At 40.0% G+C, this 20054-nt stretch overlaps 1 protein-coding gene across 5 annotated transcripts in view; it reads left to right on the top strand.

Annotated features, from left to right (window-relative positions):
• Positions 1–541: 541 nt before the first annotated feature.
• ULK4 (unc-51 like kinase 4) overlaps positions 542–20054 on the top strand; it is a 592979-nt gene continuing 573466 nt past the window's right edge. For 4 of the 5 annotated variants that reach the window (XM_087870115.1, XM_045798163.2, XM_045798161.2 and 1 more), the window contains exons 1-6: positions 542–633; positions 6582–6775; positions 13168–13267; positions 15336–15475; positions 16915–17077; positions 19445–19546. In XM_087870115.1, coding sequence (XP_087726241.1) covers positions 6638–6775; positions 13168–13267; positions 15336–15475; positions 16915–17077; positions 19445–19546 — 643 coding nt within the window. In that variant the 5' untranslated portion in view covers positions 542–633; positions 6582–6637. Of the gene's footprint in view, positions 634–6581; positions 6776–13167; positions 13268–15335; positions 15476–16914; positions 17078–19444; positions 19547–20054 lie in introns of those variants that run through there. The other variant, XM_087870116.1, reaches the window with a different exon arrangement.

Raw genomic sequence — 20054 nt, 5'->3', positions numbered from 1 at the left:
AGCAATCAACTCGAGATGGAGGGTGTGGTCTGTTTTCTCACGTGCTAGAAGCAAAGGTAATTCATAGTCTTCTCTTTTCTAAAGGGTGAGGAACCCAAGAAACTTGGCTTCTTTCTGAGCCATTAATTACCCAGACCATGTCGCCTCGTCCTTGAGCTCCGGAAACGTCAGAAAAAGAATGGAAGGAAACAGAGGAGGGCAGTGTAAGGCAGGAAGAAATGACAAGGGCCCAGGCTTTCATAGGCCCCAACTGCTCATCTTTTGCCCAAGCAGGTTCCCCGTATCCTCCTAAAACCCCAGTCCCCACACCCAGTTAGGTTGGACAAAAGGTCTGCCGCGGCCCCCCCCACTTCCGGGCTCTAGCCAATAGGAACTCAAACTGCTCAGCCAGTCAGCGCCCTGCGCTGCTTCCGGCGTTCTGCGTGCTGCCCTGGAGACGGGATGGGAAAATCCAAACGCAGAGGGGTGCTGGATACGCACTACCTTAAACTGCGCCTGCACGTTCCATTTTGCTCCATTGTTTCACCCCGGGCCTTGGTCAGTGGACCTGCCCCGAAGGATTAGAGGCCCAGACGCGCGCCGTGGCGGGAGGTTTTCACCGGGTCCGCGGCTTCTCCCCTCCAATTGTTCCAGGTGAGTGGCAGTGGCAGTTTTAGGGTTTACGAATTTGGATCCGTGTCTTCCTGAGCGGGTGAGGGGGACACTACAGGCCTGGAGGGGCGCCATCCTACCTGCCCTCCCTCCGTGAACCCTGTGCCTCTCGCATCTTCTCACTTCGCGCTCTGCTTTGTTATTGTGTTAAACTAAAAACCTTAAACAATTTTCTCGAGGCTTTGGTCCCGGGCACATGGGACATCTCTTCGAGGACTTAGGTGCAGGGGGGATTCGGGACTGTAGGCTTCGGGAGATGCGCTTTATGGACGCCCCAGATTCGAAGTTTTTCCCCTTAAAACTTGGCGACGCTTCCTGAATTCTAAGCCGGCTGTGCTGACGGATGTCCATGGTCGTAGAGAGGCAGTGAAAACGACCAGTTCTCCGGTCATGAGCTTCTTGGAGCGAGGGGTGTTTACGTAGCGACTCAGCTCCTGCACTTTCGAGGTCAGTTAACGTCTGTAGTTAATTCAGCCTGTTAAGGAGGAGCACTTGTTGAATGCTTGGCCCAGTGCCTGCCACCTTTTATGCCTTCCAAAAAGGTTGTTTTAGCCTGTGGTTAACGAAGTTGAGCGTGCATCAGGTGGGGTGAATTAAACCACAGATGGCTGGGCTCTGCTTCCAGAGTTTCTGATTCAGTAGGTCTGGGCTGGGGCACTGCTGCTAGTTGAGTTAATGATATGAAGGTAGAGGTAAGTGAAGGGAGGGTTCTGGCCTTTATCTGCGTGCCTCTATCACCTGGTCATTTTCAGAGTTTGTTGAATGTAAGCCCGGCTCCTGAATCTTAAATGCTCATTTGCTCTTAGGTGTGATTCGTTCTGACTTCTGGCTTCTCTGATAATACCTTGGTGAACTTGTAGATTGAAAGTCTTTAAAGACGTGCCATGCCTTTAGAAAATGTGGAAGACTAAACTGTGGTGTCAGTAAATGCGCACTTGGTAAGAAAGCAATAAAGAAACACTAGGAAGTGAAAACTGTGAAAGTCTGAATGACTGAATTGGAAAGGATGAGGAGTTGTGATTGCCACAGGCTCAGGAAGGGACTTCTGGAGTAGCAGGCAACGTGATGTTCTTCACCTGGATGATGATCACAAGGATGTCCCTCTTATAATAATTCATTAAACTATGCATTTATTTTGTGGGGTTTTCTGTATTTGTGTCTTATTTTGCAATTTAAGAGGTTACATAGCTAAAAAATGCATATTATTATTTTTTAAATAATTTTTTATTGTGTTATGTTAGTCACTATACAGTGCATCCTTTGTTTTTGATGTAGTGTTCCATGATTCATTATTTGTGTATAACACCCAGTGCATAATACCCATCACCGGCCTATCCCAATCCTCCACCTCTGAAGCCCCCAGTTTGTTTCCCAGAGTCCGATGTCTCTCGTAGTTCATTCCCCCTTCTGTTTACCCCCCCTTCATTCGTCCCTTGCTTCTCCTACCGATCTCCCTGCTATTTCTTATGTTCCATAAATGAGTGAAACCATACGATAATTGTCTTTCTCTGCTTGAGTTATTTCACTTAACATAATCTCTTCCAGCCCCGTCCATGTTGCTGCAAATGTTGGGTAATCGTTCTTTCTGATGGCTGAGTAATATTCCATTGTATATATGGACCACATCTTCTTAATCCATTCGTCTGTTGAAGGGCATCTCAGCTCCTTCCACAATTTAGCTATTGTGGACAACGCTGCTATGAACATTGGGGTGCATATGGCCCTTCTCTTCACTACGTCTGTATCTTTGGGGTAGATACCCAGTAGTGCAATTGCTGGATCATAGTGTAGCTCTATTTTTAACTTTTTAAGGGACCTCCACACTGTTTTCCAAAGTGGCCGTACCAACTTGCATTCCCACCAACAGTGTAAGAGGGATCCTCTTTCTCCACATCCTCTCCAACATTTGTTGTTTCTTGCCTTGTCCATTTTTGCCATTCTAACTGGCATAATGTGGTATCTCAATGTGGTTTTGATTTGAATTTCCCTGATGGCTAATGAGTTTGAACATTTTTCATGTGTCTGTTAGCCATTTGTATGTCTTCATTGGAAAAGTGTCTATTCATATCTTCTGCACATTTTTTTATTTGTTTCTCATGTATTGAGTTTGAGAAGTTCTTTGTAGATCTTGGATACCAGTCTTTTATCTGTAGTGTCATTTGCAAATATCTTCTCCCATTCCGTGGGCTGCCTCTTAGTTTTTTTTGACTGTTTCCTTGGCTGTGCAAAAGCTTTTTATCTTGATGAAGTCCCACAAGTTCATTTTTTCTTTTGTTTCTCTTGCCTTTGGAGATGTGTCATGAAAAAAGTTGCTGTGGCCAATGTCAAAGAGGTTACAGCCTGTGTTCTCCTCTATGATTTTGATGGATTCCTGTCTCACATCGAGGTTTTTCATCCATTTGGAGTTTATCTTTGTGTGTGGTGTGAGAGAGTGGTCAAGTTTCATTCTTTTGCATGTAGCTGTCCAGTTTTCCCAGCACCGTTTATTGAAGAGACTTTTTTCCACTGGATGTTTTTATCTGCTTTGTCAAAGATTAGTTGCTCATAGAGCCGAGGGTCCATTTCTGGGGTCTCTATTCTGTTCCATTGGTCTATGTGTCCGTTTTTGTGCCAGTACCATGCTGTCTTTGTGATCACAGCTTTGTAGTATAGCTTGAAATCTGGCAACGTGATGCCCCCAGCTTTGTTTTTCCTTTTCAACAGTTCCTTGGAGATTCGGGGCCTTTTCTGGTTCCACACAAATTTAAGGGCTGTTTGTTCCAGCTCTTTGAAAAATGCCATTGGTATTTTGATCGGGCTGGCATTGAAAGTGTAGATTGCTCTGGGTAGCATAGACATTTTAGCTATGTTTATTGTTCTGATCCATGAGCATGGAATGTTTTTCCATCTTTTTGTGTCTTCAATGTCTTTCAAGCATGATCTGTAGTTTCTAGAGCATAGATCCTTTACCTCTCTGGTTAAGTTAATTCCGAGATAGCATATGATTTTTGGTGCTATTGTAAATGGAATCAATTCCCTAATTTCTCTTTCTTCAATCTCATTGTTCATGTATAGAAATGCAACTGATTTCTGAGCATTGATTTTTGTATCCTGCCACATAACTGAATTGCTCTATAAGTTCTAGTAATTTGGGGGTGGAGTCTTTTGGGTTTTCCATATAGAGTATCATGTCATCTGCGAAGAGAGACAGTTTGACTCTTTCTTTGCCGATTTGAATACCTTTTATCCCTTTTTGTTGTCTGATTGCTGAAAAAACGCATATTAGGAAATCTAAGGTGAGAATGGCCTTGGAGTGAGCCAAAAAGAATCTAAAAGCCTGGAATTTCAAACTTGAAAGATAATTTAGAAGATCATCTGATTCAATTCTTATTTTACTCTAAGGAAACTGAGCCCCAGAGAGGGAAAGTGCTTCCATAGTAAACCACCCTTACCTAAGCAGACTTTGTAATTGGTGCATTTCGTTAATTTGAGGCTGTGTGGTCTGTCTAGATGCATTACTCAGTAAAAGATTGAGGAAAAGAATTTGGCCTGAATCAAATTCAAAATTTGAAGATTATTTTTTTTCTTGTGGTTTAAAATCTTTTTTTCAAGGAATCAATTCTTTATCTTACATAAAAACTTATTTCAACACCTTATTGTGGTGTATCCTAATGTAGCCAATTTGTGACTATTTAATTAAAGGTCTCTGGTTATTTTTTTCTGGCTAAATAGCTTTTCCATCTTAAGATATTGTTAATTTAATCTTACTTTGGTTATGTTACATACTATGTAACGTTGACCTGTTGCCACACAATTACTCCTGTCTGGGCTGCATTTTGGTGGGTCATGAGTTAGTATTGGTTTTTAATGAATGGGTTTTAGGAGGAGAGGAACATAGAGGGGAAATTAGTAAAAGTGATCATTAAAATAAATAGATACTATCTGTGCCACTTTTGAGTTTTCATTGATTTAAATTCGGATTTCTCCCACATCTTTTCTACTTAGAATTTAAAGAATTTTTCTGTGAATAGTACGAGTTCTTCTGATTTGATATAGAGACCAGGTTTGTAATCTAACTAAATGTAACTACTAGCCTATACATTTTTATAGTAGAATTTCCCCCCATTTTTCTGTAAATTTTAATTTCTTTGGAAGATGGAATCATAGAGTTAGTTATTCCTAGATTCTTAGATTACTGGTTCCCTATACCAGAACAGGACAAACTGCTGCCTTTTGGCCGGATGCGGCTCTCAGCCTGTTTTTGTATGGCCTACAACAGAATATACGTTCTGGAGATCTGATGTACGTCATAGTGATTATACTGAACAATAACATATGACTTCAAAGTCACTATGACAATAGATCTTACATATTCTTACCACAAAAAAGTGATAATTATGTGACATATAGAGGTGTTAGCTAATGTTATGGTAGTAATCCTATTCTTCTATATAAATGTATCAAATCACATCATACACTTTAAACTTAGAGTACATGTCTATTATATCAAAAAATCGAGATATTCACATACTATACAGTTCACCCCCTTTACAATGTACAATTCAGTGATTTTTTAAAAAAAGATTTTATTTATTGAGAGAGAGAATGTGGGGGTGGGAGGGGAGAGGGAGAAGTAGACTCCATGCTGAGTAGGGAGCACTAGGGGCTCAATCCCAGGACCTTGATATCATGACCTGAGCCGAAGGCAGATACTTAACCGACTGTGCCATCTGGGCACCCCAATTCAGTGGTTTTTAGTGTATTCACAAAGTTGTACAACCATCAGTACTAATTCCAGAACATTTTCATCTGCCCAAAAAGAAATGCCATACTCATTAACTTCTCTTTTACATTCTGTTTCAAAGGGTTTTGCTCTAGGTTCTGACTTACTGGATACCATGTAAAACAGCTGCTTTTTAAGAGTGTATCTTCCAGCTTACTGGATAATTTCTGGAAAATTTTCTGTAATCTAGAATGTGAAATCCTTCCAAAGAGATGGCAATTTAAAATATATTTTGCCAATCTAGTAAATACTTTGAATATATTGTAAATATATTGTTCAAGATACTGAATCCACTAAAGTACTTCAAGTCTAAATAAAATCTGAGAAAAGACTATATCAGTGCCTATTCAGTCATGCAAATTAGGACAAATTGGCCAAGAATGTGAGCTCTCTTAACTGCTTATATTCTTGATGATGAAATGGTTGGTTTAAAAAATTTTTCTTGTTGTTGTTGTTTAAACTTAAAACAGGATTTGGCAAACTTTTTCTGTAAAGGGCCAGATAGGAGGTATTTTAGAATGTGTGCAGGCCATCACTCTGCCACAACTCTGCAACTGTAGCCCCAAAGGAGCCTTAGACAATATATAAATGAGTAGGTGTGGCTATGTTCCAGTTAAACTTTATTTACAAAAGCAGGCAGCAGGCTGGATTTGGCCCAGGACCCAAATAATATTTGGATTGACTTTCAGAATCTCTGTGGGTTAGATGGAAATATCATTCCACATTTGTTTATAAAGTATTTTAACATACATTGTCTCATTTGCGTCTCATAATTCAAGGTTTAGGTAGGTCATATATTGCCCCACTCTATACAGATGTTGACACAGTGTGCCTGCCTTTGTAATAAGAATATAAGAAAAGTATCAAGATACACTGGCTGGCATCTCATTCATCCCTCTTTTTGTTACATGTGTTGGAAGTAGTTGTCATTTTCATCATTTTTGTTGAGATCTTGTTGAAGGAAATTGAGTATTGGTTTGTCAATTGTTTTATTTTCCTCTTAGTTTTTTTTTTTTTTCCCCACTCTACAAAAAGATGTTAGTAACCAACACTTGTGGGTGAATTTTCTGAGTTTATACAATTATTAGGTTTACATATTAAGTATCCTAGGCTAATTAATCATGTAACTAGCTTGCATTTATAAGTATTTTTTTTGTTTACCTTTTAGGAGCTAGAGATGCCATTAGGCTGTCATTTTATCCAATGTGAGAAGTCAGCCCAGAGATGGAAAACTTCATTCTGTATGAGGAGATTGGCCGAGGAAGCAACACCGTTGTTTATAAAGGGCGGCGGAAGGGAACAATCAATTTTGTAGCTATTCTTTGTACTGATAAGTGCAAAAGGCCTGAAATAACCAATTGGGTAAGTCAAGTATGTTTCCCTCCCTCTGGGAAAACACAGGGCTATGATCAGGGAGAGGTAGCAGCATTAAACAGAAGCCATTGAACTCACTATAGCAAATACCACATTTTCATTATGGAATGGTGTTTCATTATGTTTAGTGCCACCAATCCTGAATAATGACTAATAAGCATACTTAAGTATTCAGCAACTTAGTGTTAATTTTTTTGGGAAGAGTCAGGGAAGATATACTGTATATTGGATCATTTACTCATAAATTTAGTATGTGATTTATGAAGCTTGCCAAAGGAAGGACATTGGGTGAGAGTGACTTGGTTTTAAAATTTATAGCCCAGGCTCCTGGACCAAACTTAGCTTTTTTTACCCCCCATTGTGCTAAAATACATGTATCGAAAAATTTACCATCTTAACCATTTTTAAGTGTGTAGCTGATGATATTAAGTACATTCATTATTCTGTACAACCACCAGCATCTCTAGAATTCATTTTTTTTTAAGTTAATTTTTTTTTTTAAGTAGGCTCCATGCCCAGCGTGGAGCCCAATGTGGGGCTTGAACTGATAACCCTGAGATCAAGACCTGAGCTGAGATCAAGAGTTGGACGCTGGGGTGCCTGGGTGGCTCAGTTGTTAGGCGTCTGCCTTCGGCTCAGGGTGTGATCCTGGGGTCCTGGGGTCGAGCCCCACAACAGGCTCCTCTGCTGGGAGCCTGCTTCTTCCTCTCCCACTCCCGTGCTTGTGTTTCCTCTCTTGCTGGCTGTCTTTCTCTGTCAAATAAATAAAATCTTAAATAAATAAAAAAAAAAGTTGTACGCTTAACCCACTGAGCCATCCAGGTGCCCCTAAAAAGTTAATTTCTTAGGAGCAGTTTTAGATCCACAGCAAAATTAAAGTGTAGTGATTTCCTGCTTATTCCATGTCCTCCTGCATGCATAGTCTTCCCCATTGTCAGCATCCCCACCAGAGTGCCACATATATTACAATTGATGAACCCACATTGACACATAATCCTCCAAAATCCATAGTTGACATTAGGGTGCACTCTTGGTGGTGTACATTCAATAGTTGTGCACAAATGTGTAATGATATGTATCTATCATTATAGTATCGTATGGAAGAGTTTCACTGCCCTAAAAATCCACTGTGCTCCACCTGTTCACCCTTCCCCCTTCTTCCCAACCTCGGGCAACCACTGACCTTTTTATTATGTCCATAGTTTGCCTTTTCCAGAATGTAATAGAGTTGGAATTGTCAATCTGAAAAGGCTACATGCATCTTTAACTTAGCAATACGCATGTAAGTTTTCTGTGTCTGTTTGTGGCTGGAAGTGCGTGTGTTTTCATTGACGAACAACATCACATAGTTGTACCAGTTTATTCATTCACCGATTGAAGGGCATCTTGATTGTTTCCAATTGTGAATAAATCTGCTATAAACAGGTTTTTGTGTGGATGTAAATTTTCACCTCTTTTGGGTAAATACCCAGGGTGTGATTACTGGATTGTCCAGAACTCTTGTCATCTTGCACAACTGAAACTCTGTACACACTAAGCAATAATTCCTCATTTCTCCTTCCCCAGTCTCAGGCAGCCACCATTCTACTTTGTCTCTGAATGGTACCTCATGTAAGTGGAATCCTACCTCCTTTGTCTTTTATGGCTGACTTCTTTCACTTAGCATGGTGTCCTCAGGGGTCCTCCATATTGTAGCATGTGTCAGACTTTCTTTCATAAGACTGTGTAATACTCCACTATGTGTATATACACATTTTGCTTATCCATTTACCTATCTGTGGACACTTGGGTTGCTTCTACCTCTTGGCTATTGTGAATACTGCTGCTATGAAAATGGGTGTACACATATGTCTCCAGGACATGTTCTTTCAGTCCTTTGGATATATACCCAGAGAGTGGAATTCTATGTTTGTTTGTTTATTTATGGAAATACCACTCTGTTTGCCACAGAGGCTCTACCATTTTACACTCCCGCCAACACTGCACAAGGGATTCTATTCTCCACATCTTTGGTGGTAACACTTGTTATTCTCTGTTTTTGTTTGAAGGTAGCTATTCTAATGGGCATGAGGAGGTGTTGGTTTTTGTAAGGAGCCGTGGATAGTTGAGGGAAAACAGGTATATGGGACAAGATGCAGGTTAGTTTGTGGATTCAGTGCTAGGAACACACGGAATTTCTCTTCGAATGAGGTTTTCTCTGAGATGAGAAGCTAAGTCCTCAATGGGGTGGGGAGGGGAAGGCAGTGTTCTAGGCAAGAGGAAAGCAAACGTGTGAAACCTCACTTGGACGACAGATGGGCTGGGGCCATTTGAGATTGGGGATCCTAAATTGAAGCTGGGTCAGTCAGCATGGCTCGTGTCTGCCCCAGTTGCTTGTGTATGTGTGGAATGTGGATGTCTGAATTGAACCAGAATTGGAGAGCTGGGGTGAGTGAGCTGGAAAGTGAAGGAGTGGTGGTCACAGGCTAGGATGTGTGCAAGACTTTGGAGATGATACGGTTCTTAGTCAAAACCTAACAGTTCAGTCCAACAGAAACATAATGGGGGCTACAAATCTAACAGATGGGTGGTTGAGGTGCAGGTGAAGGGGAGATTGAGAGAGCTGAGGTGAATCAGCATCTGAAGGGTAGGTACTTGGCATATACTGAGTGATAGGGAGTGTGGGAGCCTGGGCTGTGGCCTGATTTCTGGTGGAATTTCCACACCTCCTTTACTCGTCGTTAGGACCCCCCCCCCCCTTCCAGTGCCTGAATCAGTGGGGATCCATTTAAACAGGCTTACCTTGTGTCTTCCCCACTCTCCTCTGGCCCTTTGTTAGGAGTTTATTGTAAAGTGCTCCTCGAATTCTCTTGGCCACTCTGATTTTTGTTTTTCTCTTTAAATTGTGTGGATTCATTTCCCTTTCTTTGTGTTAGAATATGAGTCCACCTAGTTGTCCCTAGAGAGTACCACTTACCTATTTTTAAAATAAGGAGCTCTGTATTTCTACAGATGAGTGGGCCTATTAGCCTGTGTTGAGTGTGAGTGACAGTAGAATTTGTGGGGGTGTGTGTATGTTGTTAAGAGAATCAGAAAACAAGGATCCAAAGCACTTGGGTAGTTGTCACCAGTTTGGAGTCTGGATGGTTTGTTAACAAAGCACACATTTTTGTGGTTTTAGTTTCCGTATTTAATGGGATTTTGAAGGGAGAAAGCAAACATCCCTGAGGCAACTTAGTATTTTTTTAACTGATAGTCTCTTACATCTTTGCAATTGAGTTTTGGATTCATTCTTTTTTTGGTGCACAGTTATTCTCATGATCTAATGGAAATGTACATCTTAAGAGTAGTGTGCTCACTGTAATGATTCTTCTTTTAATAAACCGAGTGAATTGATACTGGGATTCACTAAGGATATTTTTAAGAATAAAATTGTAGAATCCTTTGAGACTTAAATATTTTAAAAGTAATACCTCATCATTATAGAAAACTTGGACAATCTAGAAAAACGGGTAGAAAAGAAAAAAAAAAAAAAGGCAGCATTGTTCCATCATCTGAGGCAGTCCCTGTTCTGTTTTGGCTTGTTTGTTCTAGTCTTTTTTACTATGAGTTTTTAAAAAAGATTTTAAATCATGGTATTACATAATTTTGTTTCTTGCCTTTTTAACTTAACATTATTATACTGTCATTTTTTTATGATACAAAATGCAATGCTTTAAAGTTGGGCTAATGTTTAGTCTGTTGATATATAACTTAACTATTGTGTTATTGAGCCTTGAGGTTATTTTTACTTAGTAAAGTTTTTTTTTCTTCCTTGAAAATTATTTCATTCCTGATTATTAAAGTACTGTGGACTGAATGTAGAAAATAGAAAAAGCAAAGTAGAAAAAATTAAAATCACCAGCAGTTCTGCTCATAACAGCTATTTTGATATATTCCTTTTGGTCATTTTCCTATGAACATTTCTTTTGCAATGTTGTGTTTACACAAACACAAAACTGTATTGCACAAGCTTTTTTTTTTTTTTAAGATTGTACATTGAATTAGCATTTTTCCCTGTCACCAGCCTTCAAGCCATCATTTTTATTTTTATTTTATTTATTTTTATTTATTATTATTTTTTTTTAATGATTTTTTATTATATTACGTTAGTCACCATACAGTACATCCCCGGTTTCCGATGTAAGGCTCGATGATTCATTAGTTGTGTATAACACCCAGTGCACCATGCAATACGTGCCCTCCTTACTACCCATCACCGGTCTATCCCATTCCCCCACCCCCCTCCCCTCTGAAGTCCTCAGTTTGTTTCTCATAGTCCATAGTCTCTCATGTTTCATTCCCCCTTCTGATTACCCCCCTTTCTTTATCCCTTTCTTTCCCTACCGATCATCTTAGTTCTTATGTTCCATAGATGAGAGAAATCATATGATAGTTGTCTTTCTCTGCTTGACTTATTTCACTTAGCATTATCTCCTCCAGTGCCGTCCATGTTGTAGCAAATGTTGAGAACTCGTTCTTTCTGATAGCTGAGTAATATTCCATTGTATATATGGACCACAACTTCTTAATCCAGTCATCTGTTGAAGGGCATCTCAGCTCCTTCCACGATTTAGCTATTGTGGACATTGCTGCTATGAACATTGGTGTGCATATGGCCCTTCTCTTCACTACGTCTGTATCTTTGGGGTAAATACCCAGTAGTGCAATGGCTGGATCATAGGGTAGCTCAATTTTTAACTTTTTAAGGGACCTCCACACTGTTTTCCAGAGTGGCCGTACCAACTTGCATTCCCACCAACAATGTAGGAGGGATCCCCTTTCTCCACATCCTCTCCAACAATTGTTGTTTCTTGCCTTGTCTATTTTTGCCATTCTAACTGGCGTAAGGTGGTATCTCAGTGTGGTTTTGATTTGAATTTCCTTGATGGCTAATGATTTTGAACATTTTCTCATGTGTCTGTTAGCCATTTGTATGTCTTCATTGGAAAAGTGTCTGTTCATATCTTCTGCCCATTTTTTGATTTGTTTATTTGTTTCTCATGTATTGAGTTTGAGAAGTTCTTTGTAGATCTTGGATACCAGTCCTTTATCTGTAGTGTCATTTGCAAATATCTTCTCCCATTCCGTGGGCTGCCTCTTAGTTTTTCTGACTGTTTCCTTGGCTGTGCAGAAACTTTTAATCTTGATGAAGTCCCATAAATTCATTTTATCTTTTGTTTCTCTTGCCTTTGGGGATGTGTCATGAAAAAGGTTGCTTTGGCCGATGTCGTAGAGGTTGTTGCCTATGTTCTCCTCTAGAATTTTGATGGATTCCTGTCTCACATCGAGGTCTTTCATCCATTTGGAGTTTATTTTTGTGTATGGTGTGAGATAGTGGTCAAGTTTCATTCTTTTGCATGTAGCTGTCCAATTTTCCCAGCACCATTTATTGAAGAGACTGTCTTTTTCCCACCGGATGTTTTTTCCTGCTTTATCAAAGATTAGTTGCCCAAAGAGCCGAGGATCCGTTTCTGGGCTCTCTATTCTGTTCCATTGGTCTATGTGTCTGTTTTTGTGCCAGTACCATGCTGTCTTTGTGATCACAGCTTTGTAGTACAGCTCGAAATCTGGCATTGTGATGCCCCCAGCTTTGTTTTTCCTTTTCAACAGTTCCTTGGAGATTCGGGGCCTTTTCTGGTTCCATACAAATTTAAGGACTGTTTGTTCCAGTTCTTTGAAAAATGTCCTCGGTATTTTGATCGGGATAGCATTGAAAGTGTAGATTGCTCTGGGTAGCATGGACATTTTAACTATGTTAATTCTTCCGATCCATGAGCATGGAATATCTTTCCATCTTTTTATGTCTTCCTCAATGTCTTTCAAGAGTGATTTATAGTTTCTAGAATATAGGTCCTTTACGTCTCTGGTTAAGTTAATTCCAAGGTAACGTATGGGTTTTGGTGCTATTGTAAATGGGATGGATTCCCTAATTTCTCTTTCTTCGGTCTCGTTATTCATGTATAGAAATGCAACTGATTTCTGAGCATTTATTTTGTATCCTGCCACTTTACTGAATTGTTCTATAACTTCTAATAGTTTGGGAGTGGCTTCTTTTGGGTTTTCCATATAGAGTATCATGTCATCTGCAAAGAGAGACATTTTGACTTCTTCTTTGCCGATTTGAATACCTTTGATCCCTTTTTGTCGTCTGATTGCTGTTGCAAGGACTTCTAGTACTATGTTGAATAATAGTGGCGAGAGTGGGCATCTCAAGCCATCATTTTTAATGTCTGTATAGAATTCCACCAAATTCCGCTGTCTTGTTACCCACTTTCCAATTGTGTATGTAGGTGTTTCTTAATAGATGTGAGGATTTTAAGAACTTTTTGTGTGTGTATGTGAATACTGCGTTTTTATAGGTCCGTCTCACCCATGAAATTAAACACAAGAATATCGTCACTTTTCACGAATGGTACGAAACCAGCAATCATCTCTGGCTAGTGGTGGAACTCTGCACAGGTAAGTGTGTGTGAGAAGTGCTACAAATATATCCAACTTATGTAGTTTTGAAAAAAACATGTGATGTAGGTTTTGTTGTTTTCCTTTTGCACTGCAAATAGAAGCTCTCGGTACTCTTGACTATGTTCACTTGCACGTATGTTGTTTCGTTATCAGGGTAGGGTAAAGAACAAAGATGTCTGGTAGGAGGGAGACAGTAAAATTCAATTTGGGTTTAACTTTACTTTGGTATAAAATATTACTAAATCACCTACATAAAAATTTAGAAGTCTTTTTTAGTGATGAACTTATCAAGCAAGTTTTCCTATTCAATAAAAACCAAGTATTTTAGGTCAAGTAGCTATTAGGTAATTAGTTTATAAAGTGATCATCTTCTTATTCTTATGAAGAAAATACTTGCTGTTTATAAAAACTTAAGCTATGTGAAAAAGGACCAAGGTGAACCAACAAATACCAGCACCTAACGATCATTAGAGATAACTTGTTATAACTTTCTGGGACTATATAGGGAGAAAAATAACTGAATGTATTGATATTATCTGGGCTTTTAGTTTCAGTGTCTTCAGGGAAAAACCACCCCTGTTAGCGTACTTCTATTTATACATTGAGTAATAAGAAAGGATCACTAAATATTAAGATATACTGTAATTTCTAGCTTTATGAGTCTTACCCTTTATATTGGCACTTGGAATTTATAAAACTGAATCATGGAAGAGGTTATTTGGAAAAATAACTTACTTGCATTTTATTTTTTCTGAACCAATAGGCAAGGACTATGGCTTAATTACATTCATGGTCGAACACACTGTTGAGGTGATCAGGGAACTTTCCCTGTGTTCCTTTTTGCTTCAGCTGTTATTTCTGCTCCCTATCATCATAGCCTGTGTTTGGAGTGGTTCCTCACCCACCGAAACAAAATAAATTTCAAAATACCTCCTACCTTCATCATAGTGTTCTGACTGAACTTTCAGGTGACAGCTAAGAGTCCCCCCCCCCCCCCAGAGTGTGTGCAGGCTTGGGTGGGGGGAGGGGGGTGGGGTACAGGGAGGGAGGGAGAGAGAGAGAGAGAATCATAAGCAGACTCTGCACCCAGTATAGAGCTGACGAGGGCTCAATCTCATGACCCTGAAGTCATGACCTGAGCTGAAATCAAGAGCCGGTTGTGTAACCTACTGAGCTGTACAGGTGCCCCAAGACTTTTTCTTCTCTCTTTTCTCTCTTCTCCTCTCCCCTCTTCTCCCCTCCCCTCTTTTCCCTCCCCTCCGCTCCTCTCCCTTCTTTTCTCTTCTTTTCTGTTCTTTTTAAGAGAAAGGGGAAGAGTTTTATTTGAGTCCAAGGTAGGACAGCTGCCTGGGGTATACAATCTTCACAAAGAGAAGAGTGCTCTAAGGAAGGAACATTATGTTCAGGGTTATACATGTTTCTCTGAATTTGGATCCTGTTGGAATCTTGATGCCAAAAAAAAAAAAAAAAAAAAAAAAAAAGGTTTGTTCCTGGCACTTAGATGGTAGAAATGTGACCAGGACCTTGGAAGAGTATAGAAATAGAATTCACAGTGTGTCTGCCTTTGACGTTTTATTTCCTCAGGAATGTACTCTGAGGGTTGTGATTTTTCTCTTAAGGAAAGGCCTCTTTTCTGCCATGCTGTACTTTGTAGAATGATTAACGTTGCACAGGAGTAAATGTGGCTATACTTTTCATGATGAGTTTTAAATGCACAGTTTAGGTTAGTATTTACCACTAATTTTTGTAGCTTTTCAATTCCTGAGGTATGAGTTAGAAATCATAGTACCAGAGGAATTCTCCCAGCATCCCACCTGCTTGCTTACTGACTAGTCTCCCAGTCTGAACAGTAATTCTCTGGGAGCTGGCTCTGGAGTGTAGACACAGATTCCTCTTAGGGTGGTTGGACCACTGTGTTCATTCACACGTGTATTTCCCCTGCCAGGCTGTTCATGTGTACTGATCAGATCATTTTTTTAAGTCTGAGTATCTCCCAGCATGGAAGCGCCTAGAGGCACTGTGTGATGCTGGTGGGTTAAAATGGGTGATTTTAATCAACTTGCAGGTGGTTCCTTAGAAATGGTTATTGCTCAAGATGAAAACCTCCCAGAAGATGTTGTGAGAGAATTTGGGGTTGACCTTATTACTGGATTACATCATCTTCATCAACTTGGCATTCTCTTTTGTGACCTTTCTCCTGGCAAGGTAATTCATGAAAGTTTTCATTTCCTAACTGCTTCTGTCTGAAGTTATAGTGCTTTCTCAAAGGTGTTTTTATTTTTAGATAAAATTTAGATAAAATATAGACCATCTTGAAATTGAGTTAATTTTTTTCTTTTAAAGATTTTATTTATTTTAAAGAGCGAGTGCTATCGAGAAGGGGCAGAGGGAGAGGGAGGGAGACTCTCCAGCAGATTCCGTGCTGAGCGTGGAGCCAATCCCCCTACCCGAGATCATGACCTGAGATGAAACCAAGAATTGAGGCCCAACTGACCAAGCCACCCAGGGGCCCCTTGAGTTAATATATTTTTTTAAAATAAAAAACAGTGCCATATTTTAGCTACCTATTGAAATAGCTTTTAGAATGGGAAGTCTCCCCTCCTCTTGGAGTCCTTTGAGTAATTATTATTGCTGCCAAGGCATATTGTGAATGAGGAGCTCAGGAGCTCTATACAATAAGATGCTAAGCTCTTAGATTATAAGATTATGAACCATTATTTTAGCTTGATAATGGATTTTTGGTGTTGTTGTTTGATTAGCGGCATTATGGGTCAAATAGCTTCTTCTCTGGTAAAATTAATGGTCCATAACTAAATGTGCATCAGTGTAGTAGAGGCATGAAACCTGCTTAGTTTCAGAATCACAGGTGACACTGACATTTAGAAGTTGTGTGACCCTGGGCAGGTTACCCTTGCTCTCGCTCTGCCTTGGCTTCCTTGTCTATGATCTGGAGATGGATTCTGTACTATATTTAGGTTAAGCTTCTAGGACACTTTCTGGTGTTTTCAATCAATGGCATCTATTATTTATAAGTACATATTCTTAGGGATTGTACTTATTACTGGTTTGAGTTGCACTTTGTTAAAGTGTACCTGATGAAATAAAAAGTTGAGTATTGTTAAACATTATTACTGTAGGCCCTCCATATGAGAACATAATTACAGGCGAAGAGATTGAGATTTAGAAAGGCTAAGTGAATTCTCCAGTTCAGGCTGCCAGTAAATGGTGGACCTAGGGCTAGATCTCTGACTTCAAAACCCTGGTTTTGAGACTGTGAGTAAACAACACCTTGGACAGGTGGGTTTTCAAGTCCTCCTTCAGCCGTCACGGAGGATTGGCGAGGATAGATTTTTCCATATACATCGTTGTTTATCTTTCCCAAAGGTATGTGGTTTCCCTCTGTGGTTATGATGTGTTCATTGTACACATATGAGAATGGGCAGTTTAATATTTGATTCTATTATTAAAATGTTGGATTTATTTTTTTCTTTAGCTGCTTTTAAAAATTTATATGCATTTAATTTTTTGAGTAGGAAGAAGTAAGAAGGCCAGTGCTCCGAGTTCTTCAGTGGGATGTGAAGAGGTACTGATGGGAGTGCAAATGGAACTGGTTTCTGAACACCTTTATTTTCTCATCTTTATAGATACTCTTGGAGGGGCCTGGCACATTGAAGTTTAGTAATTTTTGCTTGGCCAAAGTGGAAGGTGAAAATTTAGAAGAGTTTTTTGCTTTGGTGGCAGCAGAAGAAGGAGGAGGTGATAGTGGGGAAAATGTACCGAAGAAAACCCAAAAAAGTAGAGCCAAAGGTATGTGGAGAGCTTATAGATCAGAACCTGCGCTGCCTAAGTCATGTGTTTAGGAGATAATGTGGACCTTATGTTTTTGGCAGTCAAAATAGTATATTGAAAATAACAGTAGAAGTCTGGATATGGGAATGGCTTTGTCCGTAGCCCAAAGGTTTTCACATAGGTCCAATACTATGTAAGGTACAGGGAATCTCTAACGAAGCCTATATCCTATCCTTGGCTTTCTTTTTTTTTTTTTTTTTTAAGATTTTATTTATTTATTCGACAGAGATAGAGACAGCCAGCGAGAGAGGGAACACAAGCAGGGGGAGTGGGAGAGGAAGAAGCAGGCTCATAGCGGAGGAGCCTGATGTGGGGCTCGATCCCATAACGCTGGGATCACGCCCTGAGCCGAAGGCAGACGTTTAACCGCTGTGCCACCCAGGCGCCCCTATCCTTGGCTTTCTATGTCACTAACTACTCATTAGAACATAAGGATGGCCATTTTTGTCCTGCTTCCTTCTGTATCCTCAGTACTTAAAACAGTGCCTGGCACACACTTTTGGCTCAGTAGATATTTTTTCAACATTGATGAGTAGCCGATACTCTGAAATTAAGGGCGATTGTTAGGGTGCATTCTTGGGAGGTGGTTTTGCCAGTGAGATGGGACCTGAGGTGTTGAGAGTTGCTGTACTTGAGGGGAGATTGTGAAGTGATACCTCTTTTGTGATTCTCCTTTTCTTTCTTTCTTTTTTTTTTTTTAAGAGAGCATGCAAGTGGGGCTGGGGGTGGGAGGAGCAGGGGTCTGGGGAGGGGAGACAATCTTAAGCAGGCTCCACGCCCAGTGTGGAGCTGATGCCGGTCTCAGTCTCACAACCCTGAGATCATAACCTGAGCTGAAATCAAGAGTTGGACACTTAACTGACTGAGCCACCCAGGTGCCCCTCTTTTATAATGTTCTATGCGTAAATCTGTCGTCAAACTTAACACATGAAATCATTTTTTGTCTTTCTCCCATATGTTGTCTTTTCCCATGCGGTGGTGTTGGTAGGAACTTCATACTCATTTGTTCATTAGTATGTTTATTAACTCAATGTTGAAGAAAGAAGAAATAAAGTGCATGAATCAACAGAAATTTAGACATGTTGTAGATCCTGGAATTATGAATGTGAACAAACTAGCAAAAATCCCTGGTCTAAGCGAACTTGCATTCTAATCAGGGAAGGCAGACATTCACCTTAAACACCTACGAATGATGTGCCTGTTAAGTATTGGGCAGGGTGCTTGGGCATCCTTGGGGGTCTTATTTGTGTTTGCTTTCTCAGGACTTGGCGAAGTAAAGGCAAATAGGCCCTCCGTAAGTGTTTGCTGCATGAGTGAATGTATGTATGAAATGTGATAGCATAGCAAAAATGTCACATAAACCCCGAGGCCACATGAGACTGCTGTTGTGGCTGTAGTGGGCCCTGGAGATACTATTTGCTGGAAGATTTACCTCAGTGGAATTTTCTTTTCCAAATGATTGGTGATGACTCACTTCACGGAAAGAACATTCTCCTTGGAAGATGGGAGGGTTTTCAGTGGAATTCTGCTGGGTGCTCTGCAACCGCTCGGCCGTGTGACTTGGGGGATATTAGGGGAGCCTCTAAGCTTTAGTCTCTCTCATCGGCAAGTAAGGGATCTTCCAACTCAAGAATTTGCTACTTCGCTGTAATATTAAACTTTGTGTAAAGTCTACGTGGCACACCTTAGTGCTCTTCACTGAACATTTCCAGTTCTTCTTGATTGCGTCTTCTCCCTCCCAAAGCTAAGGAGGTGTGAGCACAGGTGGTGGGAGTTACTTTGAGGTGGGCATTTTCAGAGCCAGTGTTCAGTTTGCTGCATTCTTTCCCCTGTCCTCGTGGTGATGCAAGCATGTGTTGAGATGGAACCTCTCTCAGCCTGGCTCCTTGGGTGATTCTGAGGATCAGGGCCCCTGGGCCGACCTGTGGTGGACGTGTAGTTGAAGTAATAAATAAACCTTTGTTGGTAAGCCGGTGGGAATTTGGGGTGTTATGGCTATATAACTTAACCTATTCTAATGAAATACTGTAATCAAAGGTTCTTTTGATTAATTAAATTGTTAACTTAAAAGAATATACCTCTAACTCAAGTGGATTTTCAAAACCTGTTTGTATTCTTACATATCCTTGTAAATGAAACCTTAAAATTAGAAACCATTAAAAAATGTGGAATGTACATGAAGGCATATAGTCACGTGCGTGTTTTCCTCCAATCTGTTTTCTTTCTCTTTTTTCTTTTTTTTTTTACCTTACCAGATCCCTCCTAGGTAGATTTGTTTTGGGGATTGATACAAATGCCTAACAAAGTTGTTCTTTATACTTGTAGGATCTCTTACATACACAGCGCCAGAAATTTTGAGGGGTGCTGACTTCTCCATCACCAGTGACCTCTGGTCTTTGGGCTGTCTGCTTTATGAAATGTTTTCAGGTGATTCCATTCTGGTTCATTTTAAAATCAGAGCCGGGCACACACAAAAAGATGAAGTCTCTAGTTTGCAACAATTTTACCTGGAAAATGTGAAAAAAGCTGGCTTTTCTAAATTTTTATATCACTGGTTTTGGCTTGCTTCCCTCTTATTCCTCCTGTATGCTTGGTGTCTAGGCATATGTCTAGAACCTTTGACATATAGGTCAAGGAACTTGTATAAGTATTTTTCATGATAATTGTTTGGAAAAATATGCCTACTTATTAAAAACGATTATTAGTAGAAATTGTCGTAAAGGTACCTTGTGCCTGTGAATTACTCAGATGTGTTCAGTGGCCCATGCAGCCCTTGGATCATGGTAATGGTCCGTAAATGCATCAGCATATTTCTTAGCTTGATAAGTTTTGGATCATAGAAATATAAAAATATACAGTGTGCCTGGTTTGTACCAAGCATTCAGTAAGTAGTTATTGCTCTATATTTTTTTCCTATAAACTTTATAATTCTAAG

The sequence above is a fragment of the Ursus americanus genome, chromosome 20 (genome assembly GCF_024610735.1).
Source record: "Ursus americanus isolate L20-20 chromosome 20, mUrsAme1.1.p, whole genome shotgun sequence".
Classification (NCBI taxonomy): domain Eukaryota; kingdom Metazoa; phylum Chordata; class Mammalia; order Carnivora; family Ursidae; genus Ursus; species Ursus americanus.
This window is presented reverse-complemented; position numbering and strand designations above follow the sequence as displayed.